We start from the raw sequence: 23,933 nt of genomic DNA, 5'->3' as shown, positions 1-23,933 counted from the left end.
ACATGTATTATTTATTTATTTCTACGTTCACTTCTGTCTCCAGAAAACCAACATGGTGGCGCCACATCCCAAACTTGAGGCTGCATTTACAAAGTCAAGGAACCAATCGTTGAGCAATGGTTCTGTTTTTCTTCATTTTAGTTTCAAAACGTTACATGTTGTGTTTTTTGTGCGTGCAACCAAGGACTTATACCTACCTACTTATACCTGTCTTAGCCAAAAGCTTTTTTAATCTCAATTGAATTTCACTCCTGGTTAAATAAAGATTACGTTTTGAAATGCCACACTGTTCCTTCGATCAGGTGAGTAGCTGTCTCTAGCACGGGGTGAGCTGCCTGCAAGCACAGGGCCGTTACCTCGGCTATAAATTCTCAGCCTTCGTTCCAACTTTGTGCAGTAGTGTGTGTGAAAAGGCTTTTCTGTCCAAATCCCAGGTAATCCTCGCAGTGTTCGGCAGCAGCAGGAAATATTAACACCTGTCTGGCTCGGTGTAGACATGGGGCATTCAGCAGCTTACCCTCCGACCCTCTGACTCTTTCAGAAAAGAGAACAGAGTGTCTGCAGCTCGGTGCTTTTTTATATTACAGTGTCTGCAAACATTACTGATCATTTCCCGTGTGTTGCCAAAGCCATGTGGACTTTTCTGAGGATGGAACATATGAGTTTGGTCACCGTTACAGCTCTTTATCAAATGCGCCTTTTAGTTTTTAGTTTCACAGGATGGATGTTGGTTTGATTCTGTTTGGAACACATCTACTGATAAATCACTTATAGTCAGCTGTATTTCTCTGGTGGCCTCTGCTCCCTATTATCTCGATCCATCTCTTCATTTAATCTGGATCATCGTACCTTCCATCCCTTCCCAAGCATTTCCTTTCCTCGAAGGACCTTAAAGCCAGAGACAGTCTGAGATGTAAGAGGAGGATGGGGTTATTACTGCACAGGGCTCAATGTCACGGCGTGAGTCAGATGCTGCATTGCTCCATTTGGGACATAACGAGCCTCTCTTCTAGAGAACATCCTATCTTCTTCTTCTGTATCACGTCTGTTTGTGGTTTTACTGCACACAGAAAGAAAGAGAGATAAAGCTTCATGTGTACAAACAGCAAAGTCTTGCATGCTTAATGTGGAAGTCCAGGAGTAGCCCCATTAACTATGCAAAACCCCGTGTGTATTCTCATCATGGAGCACGCCGTCTGCCAATTTGGAGAATGAAAATGAAAAATCCATCTCACATGAAGTCATTCATCATTATAGAAACATACAGAGCTGTGTGTGCGTCGTCTGTTTGTGTTAAACATTGCAGGATAGAAGCCACTGGTACTTTCAATGCGCTCTGCGTAATGAAAATGAAAAGCGTGATGCATTATCTACTTCAGGTTTATTAGAACACATGGGAAATGAGTTTCAATCTGACTGAATGATTCTCACTATCCATCGCATTATTTTAGATGTACCTATTTGTGTCAAGGTTATTGCAGTGGAGATAAACAGACAGTGGTAGAAAACGTAGTTCTGTTCATGGAAGGAAAACCAGCGACAGGGTCACGAGTGACAAAGGCTCATTGATGCACGAGGGGAGTGAAGGCTGGTCCGTGTGGTCCGATCCCACAGAAGCTACTGTAGCTCAAACTGCTGGTTCTGAAGGTTACTTCTTGGTACTCTGCCCAATGTATGGAAAGTGTGCATGTTTATGTGATAATGTAAGTCATGCTAAACCATCTCCATCGGCTAGCTTGTTGTCTCTCAAATCAAAGACGCATGTAGAGAACAACATGTGTGAGCCCCGATGAGGACGGACTGACTGATTAATTTGATTAACTAAACAAATTCTCTTGTTTCTCTCCTCTCCTCTAGAACATGAAGGATTTACTGACTTAAATGTTTCTCTTGTTATTCCTGATTCTTTCGATGTGCATACAAAGCACAATATTAATAAACAGAACATAAAGTACACACAGTGAAAGCCTCAAGCTAAAACCAGCTGCTTGGTCTTAGCTGCTCCTTCTCACTTCAGAGTGCAAAAGTAAAGAGCAACACACCATTAGGGGCTGTGTGTGTGTGTGTGTGTGTGTGTGTGTGTGTGTGTGTGTGTGTGTGCGTGTGTGTGTGTGTGTGTGTGTGGATGGTAAGGTAAATGGTGGGGTGGATGTGCCCTTTACTGTGACAGGGTACAACTAAGGTTTCTGTTTCTGTCTGTCGCTTAATTACTGTGCAGGAACGAATCAAAGCAAGCGCGACCTTGGACAAAGGAAGGTAATAAGTAAGAAAGGAAAGAAGAAACCGAAGAAAGAAATGATGAAGGTGCTGCTCTCATATGTACGGGAGCGCAATGCTGCCAACCAAAAGGAGTCAAGTTATTAAAAAAAAACGTATCATGTAATAACAAGAAAATCACCCGAAAAATGTTGTGAACATTTGAATGAAGTGGGCAGAGAACAGAAACTGAGTGATACGTCTGATTAACACAGTTGAATTAAGTTCTTGTTGTTTCGAGACGTGACAACATCCTACTGTAATTGAAGTACGTGTTCAGCAGGGCTGGGTGTGTATTAGGATTTCTCAATTCGATTCGATTCTGGCTCACAAGGTCCCGATTCGATTCAATAACGCTTCAGTTAGGGTTATTTCAGTTACAGTATCAATGCACCTCTAACCAGGTGCATTATCAACATTTTTAATGTTGTAAAATTTTATGAATTAGACAGCTGATGAACTTCTTTTCCAGTTCAGATTTTCAGTCTGTACATCTGGCTCATTGTTTTGATTAAACGAACTAGGGTTCAAATTGTGTGAGATTTGGCCACGAGATCTCATAGCACGAAGAACAAAACCACACGAGAGTAGGAGTAATGGGGAAAGGTGTTTTGTACAAAATGAAAATACACTTGCAGCCAAAGCCGGCGCTAACAGAGAGTAACATAAACATCAGTGCAAAGCTAACTCACATATTCATGGACGCACACACGATAAAAAGAGTCCGTCAGCGATCACTGATGTCTCTGTAGTAAACAAGTCCGGGCATGTCTCCCTCACTGCCGTGTTTCAGGGGGGATGTGCTGAGTCATGCTGCGTTCAGGAGCACTCAGAAACGTGAGTGATCAGACAAGCTTTACACATATTTTTAAAGATCAATCTCAGGATTTATTAATCGATATTGGGTCATTCAAATGAGAATCGATTCGAATAGGAAAAATCGATATTTTTAAACCCAGCCCTATGCACTATGAGGGATGTGGCTCTTTGCGTAAGGCAGAATGAGTCTAATCATCTAGAGGTGGTGTCGAGTTTATGTTTATGTCTCATCAATCTCAGATCCCACTAGGTATAGTCTGATGACGATATAGCCACTGGGGACAACGGTGAACATGCTGCGTGCTGCCTTGTTAACAGAAAAAGAAACCATTATTCTTGTGATTTACTTTAATTAAAGAGTCTTACCTTTGCCGAAACATCCTAATGCAGAGTAGTAAAAAGTAAAAATGAAGCTTTGTCACGTCTGTCCTCAACAGGAGAAGATATCTATTTTAAAATGCTCGTTTGTTGAAAGAAGGCTTTCGTGACACAGCATCAAGGGATTTCATCTCTAGTTGAATTTTTGTTCTTGATGTCATCACAGTGGATCACGTTCCGCCTGCTTTTTCTATCCTCATGGTTTTTCCTGCATACGCTGCAGCCTGCTGATACGTGATTGGTCAATATTACTACATTTCTATGTAGAATCTGTAAATAGAGATTAGTGTCTCATTGATCAGCTGCCTGAACAAAGATGACGTTTTTTTATTTCTTCAAACTACTGCAAACGTCTTGAGGATGAACACTGTAAGCTTATATGTGTGTGATTTCTTGTTGCAACCTTTCACTTTATAACGTGATACTTTATAATATGATGCTTCCGTACATATGACATCATTTAAGCCCGTTTACTCTTTGTTCTTGTGTTCAGGGCCACCTGCAGATTTATTCAACACACAATGTACAGACTCAGACACCCCCATTACTCATTATAAAAACCTCACATTTACCTTATGAGTCATTTTTATTTGCTTTATAAAGTAATATAAACACATTTCCTGCAGTTCAGTGATAAGGTCACTGTAGGACTGTGGAAGCTGAGAGGCACCGACACTCACCATTGGTCCGCCTAACGATGAGAGTGTTAAAGGTCGGATGAAAATGAAAACAGTGTCCTCTGGAAACAGAAAAACAAAACAACCACCACATTAAACTCTGATGAAATGTTTCTAATGCATATTACTCATTAAGCTCTAAATACATTTCACAAAACAGGCACTCTCTAAATGAAGCTTTTAATGTCGCCTCTTGTAATTCACAATAGATGTATCTTTCCATTTCTACACGATACCGGGAAATCAATGTTGCTGCTGGTCATTTGATGTTTATCTGGAACACAGAGAATTAAAAGTTGTTGTTGGTTTTGACAGAGCCGTGTGACAGGCTGTGTTCATATTATCCACCTGGGCCGGTGTATCTGCAGAAAGATCAGAGGCCGGTGTTTACTATAAATGTTCGGGAGCCCGCAGGGGAACACACCACCTCAGATTACAACTCAAATGTTGACAAACTGAACTCTAAGTGACGCAAGATGTGCTGCGTTTCATAACAGGGATGTTTTATTGTCATGAATGAGCTCCAAGATGGAAATTTTTCAGTGCTTTGAAAATGCCCTCTCCTTTTCCTGGGAACTCTTTATAACCAAGGTTGATGTTCTGCCTTAGAGCGACACTAATTAACATTTTGCCTGCAGGAAGGTCATCATAGCTACATGTCATCGAAATAATTCCAACTGAGGATTGACCTTCTTTAGACCATCTCCAGCACTCAAACCAGAAAGACCATCAAAAAGCCTCATGGATGAAGCATATAGACTCTATGTTTAAAGCTGCTCCAACCAAGGCTCTTAATTATTATTCCATTAAGAACTGAATAAAAAAAAAGCAACAATAGAATTATGCAATATAAGATGAGAATTATTCTTATTGATGGCAGTTGTGTATACTACACATGTAAACCAAAAACTATACGTCTTGAAATCTGCAATTGTATCTCTCAATAATTCTTGTATCATAAATCAAATGTTATATAAAGTTCTTCAGGGTGTGTAAGAACAAAATTGCTTGTTAACACATTAACACACCCATTCTTCTACTTTATCATACATATGTTGAGGCAATGTGTCCATCAGCCTGTTCAGGAGTTTTTCTGCCCCCTAGTGGCCAAAATGCCAATCACACAGCTTTAAAATGCCACAATGCTTTTAAAGTGGACTTCCCATATAAAAAAGGGTAGTTTTTTAAATATGTTATTTTCTTGTTCGCAACATGTTGTTCTATGTAAAGCTGGGTATAATTTTCAAGCTGTATTTAAATGTTTAAAGTACAAAGAGCAGCAATATATGCAAAGCCTCGAAGACGAGGATGAGATCATCTTTTTGAGGACTTCTGTGCAGTGGAACATTTTCTGTCGGCTGTGGAGGTTGAGTCTAATAGGCAAATGACTCAGAAGGCCAAAACTGTTGAATATCAATGACAGCTTGACTTGTGAATCATACTTGTACTTGAATTCCCCCTCTGGTGATCAATAAAGGATAAAAGATGATCTGTAACAGTTTCACAGTTGTAAGTGCAAGAAATTTCTCTAGGGCTCTTAAATCATATCGAGGCAGTAATGCTATTTTAAAATGGGTGGTGATCATGTTTGGCCTAATGAAAGAGCTTACCTCATTACTTTTCCTACTCATTGCTTATGGTTCCAGGAACATCACGGGATCCTGGCAGACGATTAGTGCCCTCACCCTGCCTGGCACAGATCATTGCCCCCATCTGAAAGATCACAGCTTTAGTTGAGTTTGATCAACCTTGTCTAATGACAGCTGCTCAACTTCAGATGCAAGTCCTCCCCTTTCAAGTTCTGGGAAGCTTCGGATGATCTACAGAAAGTGTCGGATCCATGTTTGTGTGTGTGTGTGTGTTTTGTATTATTAAAAAATTATGAGACTGTGACGGTGAGTCATAAGATGGCTCAGACAGAAGTATTGAATGAAGAAGAAACTGCATTCCAGCAATTAACTACGGCTTCTCATGATCACAGCTGAGAGGGGCTCTCAGAGCTGCAGACCCTGGACTTCAGTCTCTTAAGACTTGAGACTAAAAAGAGAAACATGGCAGCTATGACCTAGTAACTTTTCTAAACAAAGTTAAATAAAACAAAGTAAAATAGCCATTTAGTCTCAGACCGTGTGCATTTAATTATTGAAATAATAGACTCTACCTGAGAAAAGAGAACTAACAAAAGGAATAATAGTACGAGCTGAAAAGTTCCTGTGCTTTAGGATTTTTTTTGCACTACTATCAGCACGTTTCTGAAAACAATGCACATTATTATTGATTCAATTTCATCTGTATTACACTGAGAAATCTGAAAAACTTGGTCGGACCTAAACTAATCTTTAACATCACATACTTATCAATAGCCTACTTCATAACACCATTCCGCTCTTCCATCTCCCTCTACCATCTACTCTTTCTCTCTGAAGGGACATATCATTGTGGCCAAAAGGTGAGCACAGAACATAAACAGTTATCAAACAAACATTTACACTCTTCATGTTTGTATGAGTTACGTCCACCAGTTGGAATCATAATTGAATAATATTGTACAAAAGTATTAATAATATAGTTTCGCAGTGAGGGCGAACGTGAAGAATATACATGACTCACTTTGAGGCAATAGAGAAAATAAAGAAAGCCAGTTTATGGTGCTAACTTTAAACTTCATCCTGAATTTAACTTGAGACAGCGCCTTTACTCTGAAGTTGTCCTCTACTTCCGGGTAGCCACGTGAATTTCCAACAAATATGACGTCGCTAGTCCTGCGGCCGGTGATTGGTCGGTGCAACCACATGGGCGGTCCTTGTTGTGTTTCATTGGACGTTCAGTTAAATATCCCCTTCCTGATTGGCCAGAAGCGTCGCTCTGCTATTGGCTGATTCCACGCACCGACAATTTGAAATTCGGTGTTCGTGTCCACAGACTGAGCAACAGCTGCAGGGAGAAGGAAAACAAAGATTGGCCCGTAATTTATCTAAAAGTTTAGGTAAGACATATGGATTACAACTTTTCCCGTAACTAGATGTAACTTTTATTTCGATCGTGTGTTTAAATTAAGGTGTTACATTTAAATCCGGCGAGATCACCATGTTTGGTTTTGATTGAAGGAAGCACAGCTGCGGTACATTGTTACGGTTTAGACTGTTAAAACCTGTTTTGTTTACTTTTTGGTGCCGTAAAACTGTAACTTTATAAATTAGAAATCGTCTCAACCTGCCTGAGTAAAACAGTAGTCATTAATAAATGTGAATGCTTGAATTTAGCTGTTGTTGCAATGGAGGACGGTGCCCAGTTGCAGTGCTGTGTGACGGTCGAGCAGCTAAACTCCTCCGGACAGGCCACCCGGAGGCAGGTCATCCGGAAAGCCTCCGTTATCCTGGGCAGGAATGAGTTCCAGGAGATCATCCTCAGGGTCACCGACGGAAAAGTCCCGCAAAGTTACCGCCTTAAAGAGTTCAAACTGTTTACAAAGTTCGTCAGAGAGGGGAAGTGCACCGTCAAACTGCTCCCTGAAAACATCCAGGTGCTCATGTCCAACTGCCCCCCGGACCAGCTGAACCTCTTCCTCAAAACCCTGAGCATCAAGCACCAGGCCTGGCAGGGCAGCAAGCCTATGAGCGACAGAGAGAAGCTCAAAGCAGGTCTGCCCCGCAGCTTCGAGGCCATCAGCCCCCTGCAGCAGAAGGACATCCAGAAGGTCAACGAGCTGAGGAGTAAAGCTGCTCCCAAAGGGCTGACGGACCGCACCAATAAGACCACTGTGGCAGGGACAGGACTGCAGGTCAAAAGGTCGAGGAGTGACACCAACTTCAGCCCAGTGAGTTGTAAATACGCAAAAAACACCTAAACAGCACAGTTCAACTTCTCCCATATTCTCTCTCTTTATGTTTGATCTGTTAAAATGTTTTTTTCACAGAATGTTTTTTTTTCAGGTGAAGTCCAACCCAAGTAAGAAGCCCATCCTGTCTCTGCCCACACGTAAGCTGAATAAGGAACAGACGGCTGTCCTCAGTGCTGTGCTGAGTGGAAAGAACGTCTTCTTCACTGGAAGTGCTGGTAAGTGTGTGACAATAAATCAAGTTACATTTCAAGTCCGGAATGTATAGATTCCGTTAATAAAGTTACGTTTCCATATCTCTCTTAAGTCCCCTCTTAAAACGTACTTTTATCACAGAGCCTTTGATGATTTTACTTGAATTTAAATATTTCTTTAGGGTTTTATTTCTATCAAAATGTTTATTTGCCTATTTTCTTTTAAAACCTGATGATTTTACAACCCATTTTTTTTATTTAACATTTTTAAGTGCTCTATAGATATATTTATTATTTTGCACAACAGTCATTTCAGTGATACTGCCACTAAGAAAGAAGACATTTCCTCAAAATATCTCATGCAAAGCTATTTTTATGACCCTTTTTATTGCTGTTTGATCTCATATAAAACTATAATTCTGTGAAATTGTCTGTTCTAAGCTCTTGAATGTGTCTCTTCCAGGCACAGGAAAGTCCTTCCTCCTGAAGAGGATTATGGGATCTCTTCCTCCAAAGAGCACCTTTGCAACAGCCAGCACCGGAGTGGCTGCTTGTCACATTGGAGGAACGACCTTACACAACTTTGCTGGTCAGTTGTTGTGCCTCTCTGAGGAGATAAAATAGATTTTATGTAAGCTTCACACAAATGGGCCCCAGGAAATGACACATAATCAGCGGTGGGAGATGAGAGATTATCAGAATAATTGGTCTATTTGCTGGTTTCACCAAAAGCTGATCCTGAAATTCAGCTGTTATGTTGACTGACTCATGTTCAAGGAAAGCCTGAGGTAGAATCTTTATCAGGAGGGCAGAAACTAACTATTTATTATTGATTAATGTAATGATTATTTTTTAGATGTATCGTTATCATCATTAACATTATCATTTTTATGTTAAACAGTCAGAGAAAATGTTAGCATCTTGAAGTTCCTTGTTTTATTCAAACAAAGGTCCGAATCAGGTGTTAGAGGTCTTTCAAAATAAAGGGATGTTATTAGTTAAATCCCAATATGCAGTAGAGGCTGTGTTGAGTATTTTTCATTGGTGATATGTCTCTGTGTCCCCTCTGACCACGAGTCTTTCCCCCCTCTCTGCACCTGCTCTCTCTCCAGGTATCGGCTCCGGCTCGGCCCCCCTGGAGCAGTGCATCGAGCTGGCTCAGAGGCCCGGCGTGCTGCAGCACTGGACCAGCTGTCGACACCTCATCATCGACGAGGTTTCCATGGTGGAGGCTCAGTTCTTTGACAAGCTCGAGTCGGTGGCCAGGTGAGACCAGATCCAAAGCTTAACATTTACAGCAGTGTGGTAGCAACTGAACTGAATCCAATAACTACCTCATCAATGAAAAATGTTGAGTGGATGAAAAGTATTTTCTATGAAGAGCCTTCCTGAAACTATTTCATACCATGTTAAGGACGCTGTGTTAATGATTCCTATTGGGTACAGCCACTAAAGGATTATACACATGACTAATTTAATAATTGTAGACATCTTTTAAATTTACTAATTAAATCATTTTTTAGTCTGTGTCTTTTGACAGTGTTACATTTTAAATTCAGAGTTTCCCAACACACTTTTGGGGATTTTCACTCTTTTCTTAGAATAAAATCAACTGTTCAATATTAGTTTACACTCATTTTTTTAGTCTCAGGATTAGTTGAACTTTCCACAAAGAATTTTAACACCAAGTCAACAGTGTTTATTAAATTAAATGTAACTTTGTATCACAGTTTATGGCTGTAGTTGGAGCAGATATTTCCTGCGTTTTATTGTGAGTTTAGCAGCACTCTGATTTCAGATTTATTAACTATAAAAACAACTTAATAAATGTAGTTTATAACTGTTTTTTTTTTTCAAATTTATTGTGATTTTATATCAATAGTTTATTTGGCTTCATATTTTGTGGAAAAAACATTTACAAATGCACCGAAACCAACAATTTTATGTGTCTAATGTGATCGTTAATGGGATGTTCAGGGTTTAGACACAAAGTTATTTGAGGGGTGCCGGTTTAGCTCAGCGGGTAAATCGCACGTCCCATGTACAGAGGCTACAGTCCTCACAGCAGCGGCTTGGAGTTCCACCCCCCCCTCCCCCTCTCTCTGAAGAAAGGCATCCAAGGCCACAAAAAAACAATTTGAAAACATTTTTAAAAAGTGTGACAGGCTATAGAAAATAATCTTAAATTGCATCCATATTGAATTTTTATTGAATATTTTTTGTATTCCTCCTTAGTAAAAAAGAAAGTGACATCACTGCTCTTTCAGGTCGGTGAGGAGGTCCACTATGCCGTTTGGGGGCATCCAGCTGATCGTGTGTGGGGACTTCCTCCAGCTGCCTCCTGTGTCCAAAGGGAAGGAGAAGGCCAGCTTCTGCTTCCAGGTAGGACTACTGTGACTTCCATTCATCTAACTTGTGAGAATTAAGTATTCCACATGGAAAAATCATAATGTTACAACTCCTTCATCTATTTCAATGTTATACAAGCATCCTGCTTTTTTAAAGCTCTGAATCTGTCAGGAAAGCATCATTCAAAGGCTGCATTGGGAGGTGGAGTTGTTAATGGGGTATTCTAATATTTCCTCTACCCCTCTTATGTAAACGGTAATGTGAGTCAGGGCTGCATTGACTCATTGACACTTGCTCATGTCTGTGTGTGTGCTTCAGGCCAGGAGTTGGCGGAAGGTCATCCAGCTCAACATGGAGCTCACAGAAGTGCGGAGGCAAACAGACCAGTCCTTCATCTCCCTCCTGCAGGCAGTGAGGGTGGGCAGGTAAATAATGGGCTCTGTCCTTTTTCTCCAAACAATTTCTTTGCCAAGTTGTATTTTTGTACAGCTAATTTAACCCCAGAAAAAAGTATCCTGTAGTTTGTGTTACATGAGCAGCAGCAGCACATTTTGTGTTGTACAGAACATTTCTGCTCTGCGGCGGAAATAGTTTCTCTAAAGAACAAGTTACATTTCTGTCCTAATCAACACATTCAGGGTGACGGAGGAAGTCACCGCGAAGCTGTTGGAGAGCGCCTACCACCACATCGAGAGGGACGGCATCCTCGCCACCAGGCTGTGCACGCACAAAGACGACGTGGAGCTCACAAACGAGAACAAGCTCCAGCAGCTGCCAGGTCTGGTTCTCCTGTTTGATCATATTGTTCTTCAGCCTCAGACAGGTGTGAGGTCTGACGTGGATCTAGGTGAAAATTGGCAACACTGTTATCTGTTGAGTCATGTCTGGTTATCTTTGAAACTTCTTGCCTTGAGAGATATTCTCAGGCTCAGTCGGATGTCACTTGTTTTATGACTCCTGTTTTGTCTGGTTCTGCTGCACTTTCACTTAAAGCCTGAGCTGCACCAGGGAGCTGTGGGGAGTGAGCTGCCTGGTGGTGGTTTAATAGTTTTCTACATGAATGTTTTCCTGTCCCCCATCATATTTCATACATAATATGCCTGCCTCATACTCATTTTAACTTGCCTATTTAATAAAGCTTTCCCTCTCCCTTCAGGGTCAGTGCGTGTGTTCGAGGCCCTGGACAGTGACCCGGCCCTGGTGAAGACGATAGACGCTCACAGTCCCGTCAGCAGGCTGATCCAACTCAAAGTGGGAGCTCAGGTAGGCCTCCATGTGTGCAGTGTACATGTTCTTAAATGTAACCATGCCCTTTTTAGATATGCGCCGAGAAACTTGGCTTGAGTTACAGTATCTCTGAAATCTTATGTGGTGCTTGTTCTCTTAAAGGTCATGCTGACAAAGAACCTGGAAGTAGCTCGAGGCCTGGTGAATGGAGCGCGGGGGGTTGTGGTCGGATTTGAGTCTGGAAAACATGGTCAGTATATTTTTTATTAATGTGTGCATCTTAAAACATATTGCAGACATTTACTTGGAATGAGATTTGTTGGCCAATTTCAGCGGTGCCTTTCTTTGTAAGTATGGTGGGAGAGTTGCAGAGTACTTAGTTTGAGCAAGCTGCCCAGTGAGTGTGTGTGTGTTTACAGTAAACATGAGGCTACAGAGAGGCTTAGCATAAAGACTGGATACAGGTGGGAAACAGCTAGCTGTGCTGTGTCAAAGCTAAGTATGGTTAACATGTTATATCAAAGGGCTGCACGGTGGTGCAGTGGTTAGTGCTGTCACCTCACAGCTAATAGATTCCTGGTTCGAGTCCCTGTTCGGACTAAGTGGGCATGTTCTCCCCGGTGCATGCGTGGGTTCTCTTCGGGTACTCCGGCTTCCTCCCACAGTCCAAAGCCATGTAACTTGTGTTACTTTTGTAACTGTGTGTGTGAAAGGTTGTCTCTGTGTCAGCCCTGTGATTGACTGGCGATCAGGGTGTACCCCGCCAAACGGCCAGTGACAGCTGGGATAGGCTTCAGCCCCCTGCGACACTGAACAGGATAAGCGGTATAGATAATGGATAGATGTTTATATGAAGTTTATATATATGTTCACAAGCTGAAATGAAAACAAAAGTTGATTTTTACAGAGCTTTTGCTGCCCCTTTTTTTCCCCCCTCCTTGGCCGGGCACAGTGACTTGTTTGGTCTAAGCTAAGCTAACCGTCTCCTGACTCAAGCTGAATATCTCACACAGATGTTTTTTGCCATGGTTGAAATGAGAAGATCAGAAGTGCATCTTCTGCAATATCCAGCAAGGTTATGCAGTTCTGTTTGCTGTCAGTGTTGTGTTTTACTTTTATGTTTGTGGTTAATTTGGAACAACACTAGGGAAGGCAGGGCATCAGCAAGAGGCGACTGATCAGCTTCATTGAAGAAACAAGCCTTTGGACAATCAGCATCCTCCGTAAGAGCAACAGAACGGTGGAACTCCATCCCCTCCAATATCAGAGACGGAACAAGCTTCAATATTTACAACAAAACTTACAACGTCATGTGATCACTGATTTTAACCTTTGTATTGAACCACCCTCCAACATGGAGGGAAGGGAAGGTAGCTTTGCTATAAACTGTATGTTGTTTTTATGTCAGACACTGTTTGTGAAATTTGGCCCAACAGTCAAATAAACTAGTTTCCAGCAGTCACCTGTCAGTGGATGTCCAGTGATAACATGTTTTTTTTCAGGAGGTACTTTAAATAGGAAACATGTGTTTTTGGTGTTTGCAGAAGTAACTCTCTTAGTTCACTTTAAAGTAAGTAACTGCTGCCATCAGTCTGAAAGCTAATCTCTCTTCAGCAGCTGAGTGCTGCAATGACAATGCAGTCACTTGTAGCTGTCTCTGCTAACATTAAAAACATCTCTGCAGGATATTTAATTACAGAAGAACTTTGAGCTCTTTCATGTTCAATCAGCAGCTCAGACAGAAACAAGATGGCGAGTAACTTTAATGAAAATGCCACAGATTGTCTTTTCAGTAACAACAGTGTGGTTCTGTGTAGGGCTGCCACGTGTGCGTTTCCTGTGCGGCGTCACGGAGGTGCTGAAGCCTGAGCGCTGGGTGTTTAAGTCCGGTGGCGGGATCCACCTGAGTCGACAGCAGCTGCCACTCAAACTGGCCTGGGCCATCTCCATCCACAAGAGCCAGGTGAGCTCGGCCTCGGTCACAGACGCACAGCATACTGAGACGGATCTTTATAAACACTATGATTACTCTAATGTCTGTGTCTGGAAGCCATTGTGCTGTTATGGGAGCACTTTCTGTTGTCTGGGTCTCTCTTCAATGAATGACTCACTTGATTAATCCTTTTTAAATTCAGTTTTCCTGAGACTAATATATTTTTCTTTTACACTGCGTCTGTGGGTAACTCCAGGCTCTTAGATATCGCTGATAGTTTGATTGTAGTGTCTGAGCCGGCCTTGAAGCTCAGTCTTTGTCCACATTATTGCATTAATTCAAGGTTAACGGCCGCAGGACAGAGAGGTCAGACATACAGACTGTGTTCATATTAGAGCACTTATCTCTTCTTCATTTCTAGGAAGTCACTCGCAGTTTGTTCACTGAGTCATTTCAAGTGCAGAAGTAGGATCATAAAACTAGCAAATATCTCTACCTACTGGAGACATCAGCAGAAAATGTGGTGTCGATATTTATGGTCCTCAGATGATGAAGCTCAATGGCTTTAGTCATTCTGACTCTTCCGGTAAGATGTTGACATTTGTGTTTTTAAGTAAACAATAGTCAGCCCATTGTTTTGACAACTGTCGGCTGATTGCCCTGAAATTTGCTGCAGCCATTCCTGTTCCTTGAATTGTTATAGCTTTCTTCATGCTTTGATCATAAACGCAAATATTGTTCCTGGAAAAAATTCAGACACAACTCCAAATGTTCCTTAAATCAGCATCTCTCTCTTCATGTCATGGCCGGCCCAATCCAGATCTGTACCTCATTGAAAACCTCCTGAATGTGATCAAGAGGAAGGCGGATGTTTACAAGCCATCGAACAAAGCCGAGCTCCTTGAATGTTTGTGCCAAGAGCGGCCTCACGTCAGCGACAGCACAGTGACAGACTGGTAGAGAGCATGCTGAGACGCATGAAAGCTTTAATTAAAAACCAGGTTATTCCTACTGATTCCTGAAGTCTTCCTGAGCTCAAACATGAGTGTTCGGTTGTTCAGAAATTAACATGAACTTGTTTTCTTTGCATTCTTCAAGATCTGAAAAACATTTGCAACTTTTGGTTTTCTTAACCAGTCGTCATTTTCTGCAATAAAAGACCTAAATGAGAATATTTTATGTGGAAGTAGAGAGAAATGTCAACAATAATACAAAAGTCCATTTAAAAGGGGGCATTATGCTAATTTCATTATAACTGTGGAGTAGCTTAGCATAATTTACAGTTTCACACTGGTGCTCTGTGTAGGCCCTCATGCGGCCTCTGCCTGAAATCACTCAGTCAGCTCTGTCCTTTTCAGAAACCCCGCCCCTACAAGCCCACTTTCTTCTGATTGGCCAGCTCTCTGAAGCCTGCGTGTAGAAAAAAAAACTGTGAAACCTGGCGTTCACAGCAGCCTGCAGACTGAGCTGAGAAGCCGAGCTGTATAACGCATCTTAAAAACTGAGCACGATGATGAGGCAAAATGAAAACAAATATCTGCAAAACTATCTTCTAACGATCTGTCTTCAGGTGACACAAACTCGGTTTACAGGTTGGTAACTTAAGAAAAATAAATTGTATGACTTTGAGGCTGACTTTAAAGATGAATTTCTTTAATAAAACTTGACTCCGTTAGCCTTCAGGGAAATTAAGTGAACAGCCAGTGTTCATTAAGAGAACACTGTAAGACTGTCAGTATCCACATGTAAGATCATTTGGTGTGATTAACGTGCTGGGGGTGAGCTGATGGCCTGTGGGTGTGGAAGACATGACCAGGTAATCAAAACATCTCTGATTCCAGTCTGACAAAGGACACCATCTCTTCTCTCTCCCTCCTCTTCCTGTCATTCGTCTGTGTGCGATCAAATAGCGGCCATCACAGATCACCCGGCTGTCTCAGCAGCAGCTCCCACTCTCCTCCCACAGCATATTCTTTATCCTGAATGCAGACACTGATACTGGTTGTAGAGAAGAAATAGTGCCTCTAGGTAATTGAGTTCATTGGTCATGACCAGTGAGTCATCAGAGTTTGATCAACAGCGGAGGAGCTAAAGCAGGGAAATAAAAAATGGCATCACTTACCTGCATCCCTTCAGAGGGAAAGAGTGCAAATAAAATCATTTAAAATGGGAATGCAGGTTCCTTATTTGTTTTAAAAAAGCTGTTTAAGTCAGCATTTCAGTCAATCTGAGCTGTAACCTGTGTTTCATCCGTGTTAGGGGATGACACTGGACTGTGTGGAGATCTCTCTGGCCCGTGTGTTCGAGAGCGGACAGGCGTACGTGGCTTTGTCTCGGGCTCGGAGTCTGGAGGGTCTGCGGGTCATGGACTTTGACCCCCGCGTGGTCAGAGCAGATCCAGATGTTCTCGTCTTCTACAAGAGACTGAGGAAGGAGAGGCTGCTCATGCAGGTGAGTGCAGAGTTCTTCCTCGTGTTATTGTGAGGATGTTGTTGATAACAGATCATTTTAGAAACATTTCTACACTTTGATGCTGAAATATTTAATGTCTTCATCGCTCTCTGCAGGCCTCCATGGATGATTTTGTTGGCAACAAAGAAAACGGTTGGTGAGACGGTGAATTTGTCTCCATCTTCTGTAACATTGTGCACTGTGTGCATGACTTATTCTCACATTATCAAACTGTGTTTTTTCCTCTTGGGACTATTTAGTTTCCTTAAATGACAGCAACCAGACCTCTATCCTCAGCATCTACCTCAGTTATGTTCAACTGGTGGTACTAAAGCTCACACTGCCACCTTTTGGACATTACTGTCATTTTTCTAAGAGCTTATTTTTTATACCTCCTCGATTTTTAATTTATTATCATGATTTTTTGCATGTTTGCAAATAAAGTCAACTTAAATCTCTAAGTGGATCTTTGTTTTGTCACCTCACACACACAGAAGAGGGAAATCTTTAATCCTGCCACTGACCTTTAGACTTTGAGAACCTATAAGATGTCTATTTCAACTGGTAGATCTCCCCGGCCAGAATATTTATGTAGTGAAATGAAACTTGTATGAATGGAGGCAGTTAAGTGTCCCGCATTATAGCCCGATATAGGCTACAAGTGTTCTGATATAGGGATGCACGTTATTGGATTTTTTTGCCAATTTTTTCTAACCCCTTTTGACTATTTCTATACCGATATATTTGGCACGTTTTTTTTCCACCTAATTGCAGAGAACATCGAGTCTCTCCTGTAGTGATAGCATGCCTGCTCTTATTATAGTGGCCCACTGGCAGATGCAGTAATAACATACACAATACAGTGCTTTTTAAAATGTACACATTCACTGGGCAACTAAGTACAAAATGCCATTTGTTTGTAACATTCTGCTTTTTTTTTTTTTTTAGCAAATCAGAGCATTTAGGCATGATTAAAGCGTTGTTTTATAGGCGGAAAATAACGGCAGAAAAATGACATCTGCTGATGTCATTTTCAGCCATTATCTGCAGATAACGTTCCGATACTGATACAAATGTTTTCATCAAGATTATTCAGTGTTTATCAACTCTCAAACAGGGAAGCTGTATTACAATAGCATCTCTAATCTTATTGAAACTAAAGGGTTAACACTGGTTTTATCTTAAATATTGCACAAACTTAAATCAAACTACAAGCCTGCAACAACCGACTCACAGGCCCACAAACAAGACTGCCTTCAGAGCTTCAGAAATTAAGTCCTGTGTATAGTAGAAAAAAATGATACAACTCTGGCAGACTGTTAAGAAATCCTTTATTTTCTGGTGAGTTTTGTGAATCTATGACTGAACCTGAGAGTTCCTGTTCCCAAAGCAGCATTATTGCATTTGCATATGAATGGACCACAGTGTGATAGTTTGATCCCTTCCCTCCTACAACCTTTAACAACTTGAATGCACCCTACAGAAGCAGAGATTCATATTTTACATACCGCTTTAACTGAAGCATGCACTGCATACAGAAAGGGTGAAATGTACAGTATTTAGTCCAGAGAACCAGGAAAATAATTTACATCAATACACAGGAGAACAACAGAACTGCCCTGATTATTTTAGAAGGTAAAGAGGTTACAACTTCAAGTGGTGTTAGCTGGGAGAGCCGGTCATTTCACGCTGTGGAAAAGCTTGTGTGCTACCTGCAAAGACAAAAGGGGAAACGGTAATCATTAAGTCAAATGCAGGACAAATCTTTTCTCCACAATCACCTTCTTTGTGTCTTTCACTTACACAATGGTCCCGTGCATGCAAAAAGTCAAAGAGTTCTTCCGTGCAGTCCTCCACAGTGCTGGATCTGGAGCCGACCCGGGCTTCACAGCTCTCCAGACGCTCTCTCGTGTGCACACAGTGTTCAGTCTGCTCACACTTGACTCGTATTGTTTCTAGAGGGTCCTAAGAGGGACAAAAAGCAAATGTATTTCACTGGCTTTGCAATTAATAAATCACCAAATCAACTTATTACATAACTAGTTCTATACACAGAAAAGGAAACTATCAACTGTGTTTAGGTTTAGCATTTAAAACCAGATAGCTCAGCCCAAATCTTCAGTTTCCCAGAGGCACAATTTTCAAACCAAAGATTTTAATGTGTCATAGTTGGTTTTAAAATGAAAACCAGTAATTGTAAAATCAAAGTCTTGTACCCTGTGTAATAGCTACTTTTACTAGTATACAAAATGAATCACGTGTATTATACACTTGGATTATATTAAAGGCATTAATGTGTACATCACTTAAATGTCAGAGCTGGTAAAATATTGCTGGGTAGATCAGTAAGTCTAGCTTATCTTCACTATAAAAATCATACTTGTATACAGTACTTACGTGAATAAACTAAGCTACTTTTCAACACATAAATACCAATACATCAGATTCTCCACTGTTTCAGAACTGTATACAAACATGATCACTATTTATGAATGTTGGCTTTGAGTCACCTTTATAGTTCTTTACCCATTTCTGCCCCTTATCAAAGTCGCTCAGTCTTCCTTTATGTGTAAAGGCATTTATAGTTTCTTCTGAGAAAGCTTTGTGTGTGATGTCAGGTGGGTTTCTCTGTGCTTGGACCACGTTGATCAAATCTATGCAGAGCAAACTTACCACCATGTCCTCTTCATCTTCTTCCTCCTCCTCTTCTTCTTCTTCCCCTGCTTCCTCTTCCTCCTCAGCAGGAGCCTCTTCCTCCTGGTCAGGGACAATTAAATGATGGCATTTAATAAGTACGAAAAATGTAATTAATATAACAAAGGAACAAGAGCTACATTAAATCTATTCCAACTTATTTTAGATTTGATGGATAAATCTAACTTTGTAGTGTTATTAACTGAGCGATATCCATTGATGTATCATTAAAACCAATAAGACACCAATATGAATAGCCAGACAACCTGTGTTACAGCTTACATGTACCGTGCGGGAACAGGTACCCAAGAAAGACACATTAAAATTTGAAAGTCATGTAACGTTCCAGTTGGCTTACAATTTTAGTGGTATGGTTTAAACTACTTTAGAGCTCAACGTGAAGAAGTAACCGACGTTAACGTTACACTACAAACGTTAAATTGAGCAACATTGTCGGCTACTGCGCACAGTTAGGTAACTTAACACATGTATGAAAGGCGACTAAAAGGACACATATCGGTATTCTTCAGTACCTCGTCGTCCGGGTCGCCGTGTGTGAGCATCTTCATCTCGAAAACCATGATTACGGCTCCTTATTCACCCAAAAATCCCGGCAGAGGACAGCAGTCCTATCTAGTAGCCAACACCGCTTATCGTTGAGGACGTGAGGTCGGTCACTCGAAGGAAACGACCAGAAGGATCACCGGATAAAGTTTTCTATTGGTTAAATTGATAATTGATGTAGCGCTGGTCCAATCACCAGCAACGAATTGATTTAAGACCCGCCCATTCAGTTGTCAAATCACGCGGAACTCTTGTTTCGGGCGTCTGAGTGAATACGGACCAAAAGAACTGTCCCACAGCAAGATGGCGCTGCTCTTGGACACAAGACTTTTACTAAGAAAAATTAAAGATTTAAGGAGTTTAACGCCAAAGCGGCACAGAGTGAAAGAAAAATGGGTATGTTTCCAATGCAGTAATTGATAAAGCAGTTAATAATGGTCATTATCTTTCAAAACTAGCATCTCTCAGGGGTTTAAATGTTCTTTATGCTTTGAGATGTCAAGAATATTTAGCTCAACACAGTGTAGATATTCCAAAGATGGAGTATTGAATTTGGACTTGGCTATATATCTATGTTTACTAGTCAAAATGTAATTTAGTAGAACTGGACAAGATAAGACTAGCTCTTGAGCTACTATTGTGACCTCTGTAGCTAATTCTAATCAGTGACACAATACATAAATGACATTTTTAAGTTTTTTATTATATTGACTGTATATCCTTTTATTAGATTTTCTTTGAAGAATGAAGACAAAAATGCACTGTAATATGGCCTGTCAGTTACCCATGTCTTTTTAAAAACCTGTCCCTAATTATACATGTTCAACTTGACTAACTAAACTCACACAGTTACAAACAGGAATCGTCTGAAATCAGTGTTTTGACCTCCCTGCTTTCTTACAGGCTGCCACACGTGCCAAGTACCCTCCCACCACTTTAGCCCTGCGTCACTTTGATGCAACCTACAGCCTCGAGCTGGGGAAACTGTGGCCGTCAGTCCGAGTCGCCCTGCTGTCAGAGAGGAAGTATGGAGCCCTGTTCAATAATTTCTCCCAGGATGCCTTTCTGGCAGACTATGAAGCGCAGGGATGCAGAGACTTTGTCAGTGAAGCAGATACGGGAGGTAGGTGTGCTTTTCAACTGTTTCCAGTAAGCCTGCCAATGTTGGCTTTTTAATTAACTCTGGTAGAAAAAGCAGTGTGCTCCCGAATTAAGAGTTTTCTTTTTACAAACCTTATTTACATTGACTATGAATATTCTTGAATGACAAATTTCATCTGCATAGTTTTCAAGAATTTGCAAATAACTCTGTAATGTAACTGCTCTTATCTCATGCATACTGATTTTTATTTCGCAATAATTATTTTGCTTTTAAGACTATGTCAGGTCTTTTATTTTTTAAGTCTTGGTTCTATATAGTTTTATTATGCTGAATATACTTTGTAATAACCAAGTTTACAAGGCAAGGTTATTTACAGAGCACCATTCATAAATAGAGCAAAGTGCTTTACACAGTTAAAAACATCATTTTGACAGAAATAAAAATAATAGATATAAACTTGTCTTTTTATTCACCAGAGCCATGATTCACACTATAAAAAAACATGACTGCTAACTTTTTGGTTTGACGTCATGAAACTTGTAGAAATTGTTGATAATTGTGTTTAAGAGAAATAGCAAAAAAATGCAAAAGCCATTCTCCGTCTTCTCTGAATCACCCAGTATTCATTTTCTATTCTACAGCTCCGCCATGCATGGATCAAGAATCTGTGGTTGTAGCCGAGGAGGAAACCAGCGGTGTTTCTCTGAAGAAATCTGACACTGACGGTCAGCAGCTTCCTCCTCTGCAGCTCAGTCCACACATTAAGTGCTTAGTGTTTCCAAGAGGGGACATCACAAGATTCAAGCCTGCGAGGTGAGCTCATGTGTTAGTTAGGTGTCAGTCATGCACTAAAACCTTTAAGCTGTTGTTAAAAGGCTTTTACGAGTCTGGCTTCTAACTGGATAAACATATTTATGTATATATATGAAGTTCAAATGTGCTTTAGTAAGCATATTTTCTCTGACTTGGTGTACCTTGTCCTCTAAAGACCAGACATCTGCGGATTGCTAGGTTACTACCTGATGGACGCAGCCTCCCTGCTGCCTTGTCTCGCTCTGGACGTTCAGGAGGGTCACAATGTGCTCGACCTCTGTGCTGCTCCCGGAGGAAAGACCCTGGCTTTACTTCAGACCCAGTCTATAGGTAAAAGGACTGCTCACATCTCTCTGTGTCTGTCTCTAAGCCAATGCAAAACTGTCTTCTTCTCTTGTCTGTGAGAAAGAGTGCAGCCGCTCTGTTTGTTAGTTGTAGTTAACCCTCCATCCTCTGTGTTTACACCAAAGGTTTTTTGTGTGTGAATGACACCTCTGTGTCTCGGACAACAAGACTAAGAAAGGTCCTTCACAGCTACGTTCCCAAGGAGCTTTTGACTGATGACAAACTTCGCATCACTTCCTTTGACGGCACCAAGTGGGGGGAAATCGAAAGGGACACTTTTGACAGAGTAAGCAAGTGTGAAGAATCACAAATGACACGTTCTTTAAGAAACCAACACTTTACCCACCTCCTCTTTCCTTTGTGTGTTCAGGTCCTTGTCGACGTCCCCTGCACCACAGACAGACACTCGCTCATGGAGGACGACAACAATATATTCAACAAGATCAGGACCGGGGAGAGGCGGAGGCTGCCACAGCTACAGACGGAGCTGCTGCTGTAAGTTAATGAAACTACAAAGATGGAGAAAATGTTTAATTGGTTACATTTTGTCACATAATTATACAGTCAAACATTCCACATTGAACGTGCATCCCTCTCTCTATCCTTCAGGGCGGGAATCCTTGCAGCTTGTCCAGGTGGGGAGATCCTGTACTCCACCTGCTCGCTTTCTCAGAGCCAGAACGTGAGTGTGGTGGAGCAGGCGGTCTACTTAGCTCAAGAGAACCACGGCATCCAACTTCAGGTCAGTCAGACACGCACTGTAATCTTCATATTAATTGTAACCTTAAGATTAGTAAAAGAAAACTAATATTAAGGTTTTGACCTCTGAAATATCAGCACCTCTTAATAATCACCATGGAAACCAAATTAGAACAAACAATTTCACCTTTTTCATCGTTCTTTCTCCTCCTTTGTCCTGATCACGTCTCCACTCAGGTTGCCGACCTGCGACCCCTCACACACATGTTTAGGAAAACCTTTCACTTCGCTCCCGACCTTGCGCTGGGTGAGATGGTCATCCCACACTTAGCCGCCAACTTTGGCCCCATCTACATGTGCAAGCTGAGGAGGCTCACGTAGGCTGTGGACTGATGGACTCTGTATTTATGGATGAATGACTCATTGGTTTGTATAAACTGTGGCTGTTGAAGCAGAACTTTTCCCGCACGGTGGACTGTTTAAACACGGGACTACAGTCGGTGAAATGTGACCGATTTAAAGGTCAGAAAACATAAAGAATCCAAACACAGGACGCGGACGATGAGATTATAATTGTGGACCTTTTTTTAATTATTTTTTTTTACATAAAAACCCTAAATACATGTTCAAAATGTAAACTTATTCGACAAATATTTGTGCACAGTAAAACTGCTAAACCATTTTTGTCTTTTAACTGCAGTTTTATTTCTGCCCTGTAGGTGGCAACAGCAGACAAATATTAAATTATCTTGTGTATTCAGTGGCCACTAGAGGGCGCTAAGGAGCTGTCTGTAGAGGTTTAAAGGTGACAGGAGCTCCTTGTCCTCCTGCACTGTGTCAGATGATGAAGACTTCAGCTTAAGGAAACACACATTTCCACCAGAATCACCTGCTCCCTTTAACTGTCCGTGAATATGTGTTCAGCTTGTTCCATGGTTATTCATCAGGTTTGATGGCTCTGCCTAATAACGCGATCTGCTGCTGTGTGTTAGGAGGGAATAATGAACAAGCAGGTAATGACTTATTTGACCATTTGCCTCCTCACATCTGAATCAGTGCAACTTTCATTATAAAAGCTGGATTGACTCGTGTTTTGCATCGACATCACTCAGAGGTGAAACGTCTCCTCGTATCACTAATGTGAGCGCAGAGGTGCCTCTTTCTCCATCACACCGCCGATGACCCTTTATGTTGTCCTGCCCGGGAAATGTAGCGTGAAAAAGGTGTGTGTGTGTTTCTAACGAGTCCACCATCCACATCCCACTGTCATTAAGCCGCTCCGAGTGCAGGAGCTGACTCCCATCCCCGTGCAGGGACGGACGGCAGCCATGCGGCTCCCAGATGAACATTAAAGAGGCAGCAGAGAGCTAAAATGGGACGTCTCGCCCTGTTTTGCCCCTCCGCTTTTTTATTCCACAGATGAGTGCAGATAATTTCCTGTGCGATTGTGAGTGATTACTGTATTACTGCGGTAAAAGGGGGATGTATCTGGGAATGCAGAGGGAATTAATGACACATAAAAACTATTTTTGTATTGACTGCTTTCGTCTCCGGGGCCCTGAATGCCTCCCCGCGCATCGTGTGTTTACCTACA

General features: G+C 41.4%; 3 protein-coding genes across 3 annotated transcripts; 2 read left to right on the top strand and 1 right to left on the bottom strand.

Moving 5' to 3' along the window:
- Positions 1–7,401: 7,401 nt before the first annotated feature.
- On the top strand, positions 7,402–16,283 carry pif1 (PIF1 5'-to-3' DNA helicase homolog (S. cerevisiae)). The gene is made up of 12 exons (XM_069685465.1): positions 7,402–7,947; positions 8,063–8,186; positions 8,626–8,751; positions 9,275–9,428; positions 10,430–10,544; positions 10,830–10,936; positions 11,150–11,289; positions 11,668–11,774; positions 11,901–11,988; positions 13,556–13,701; positions 15,931–16,122; positions 16,239–16,283. The coding sequence occupies exons 1-12, from the start codon at positions 7,405–7,407 to the stop codon at positions 16,281–16,283; spliced, it is 1,887 nt and encodes a 628-aa protein (XP_069541566.1). The 5' UTR covers positions 7,402–7,404.
- Positions 16,284–17,436: 1,153 nt separating this feature from the next.
- LOC138611867 (cytochrome b-c1 complex subunit 6, mitochondrial-like) lies at positions 17,437–19,481 on the bottom strand. The gene is made up of 4 exons (XM_069685121.1): positions 19,350–19,481; positions 18,796–18,879; positions 17,926–18,087; positions 17,437–17,834 (listed from the first exon to the last, which is right to left on the bottom strand). The coding sequence occupies exons 1-4, from the start codon at positions 19,395–19,397 to the stop codon at positions 17,802–17,804; spliced, it is 327 nt and encodes a 108-aa protein (XP_069541222.1). The 5' UTR covers positions 19,398–19,481; the 3' UTR covers positions 17,437–17,801.
- A 202-nt stretch (positions 19,482–19,683) lies between these two features.
- Positions 19,684–23,006, top strand: nsun4 (NOP2/Sun RNA methyltransferase 4). The gene is made up of 8 exons (XM_069685262.1): positions 19,684–19,776; positions 20,284–20,503; positions 21,124–21,295; positions 21,471–21,625; positions 21,766–21,926; positions 22,011–22,135; positions 22,250–22,382; positions 22,577–23,006. The coding sequence occupies exons 1-8, from the start codon at positions 19,684–19,686 to the stop codon at positions 22,718–22,720; spliced, it is 1,203 nt and encodes a 400-aa protein (XP_069541363.1). The 3' UTR covers positions 22,721–23,006.
- Positions 23,007–23,933: the final 927 nt, after the last annotated feature.

Source organism: Semicossyphus pulcher, unplaced genomic scaffold, assembly GCF_022749685.1.
Source record: "Semicossyphus pulcher isolate SPU_LCO1_2020_fin unplaced genomic scaffold, fSemPul1.0.p SCAF_7, whole genome shotgun sequence".
NCBI classification, from domain to species: domain Eukaryota; kingdom Metazoa; phylum Chordata; class Actinopteri; order Labriformes; family Labridae; genus Semicossyphus; species Semicossyphus pulcher.
This window is presented reverse-complemented; position numbering and strand designations above follow the sequence as displayed.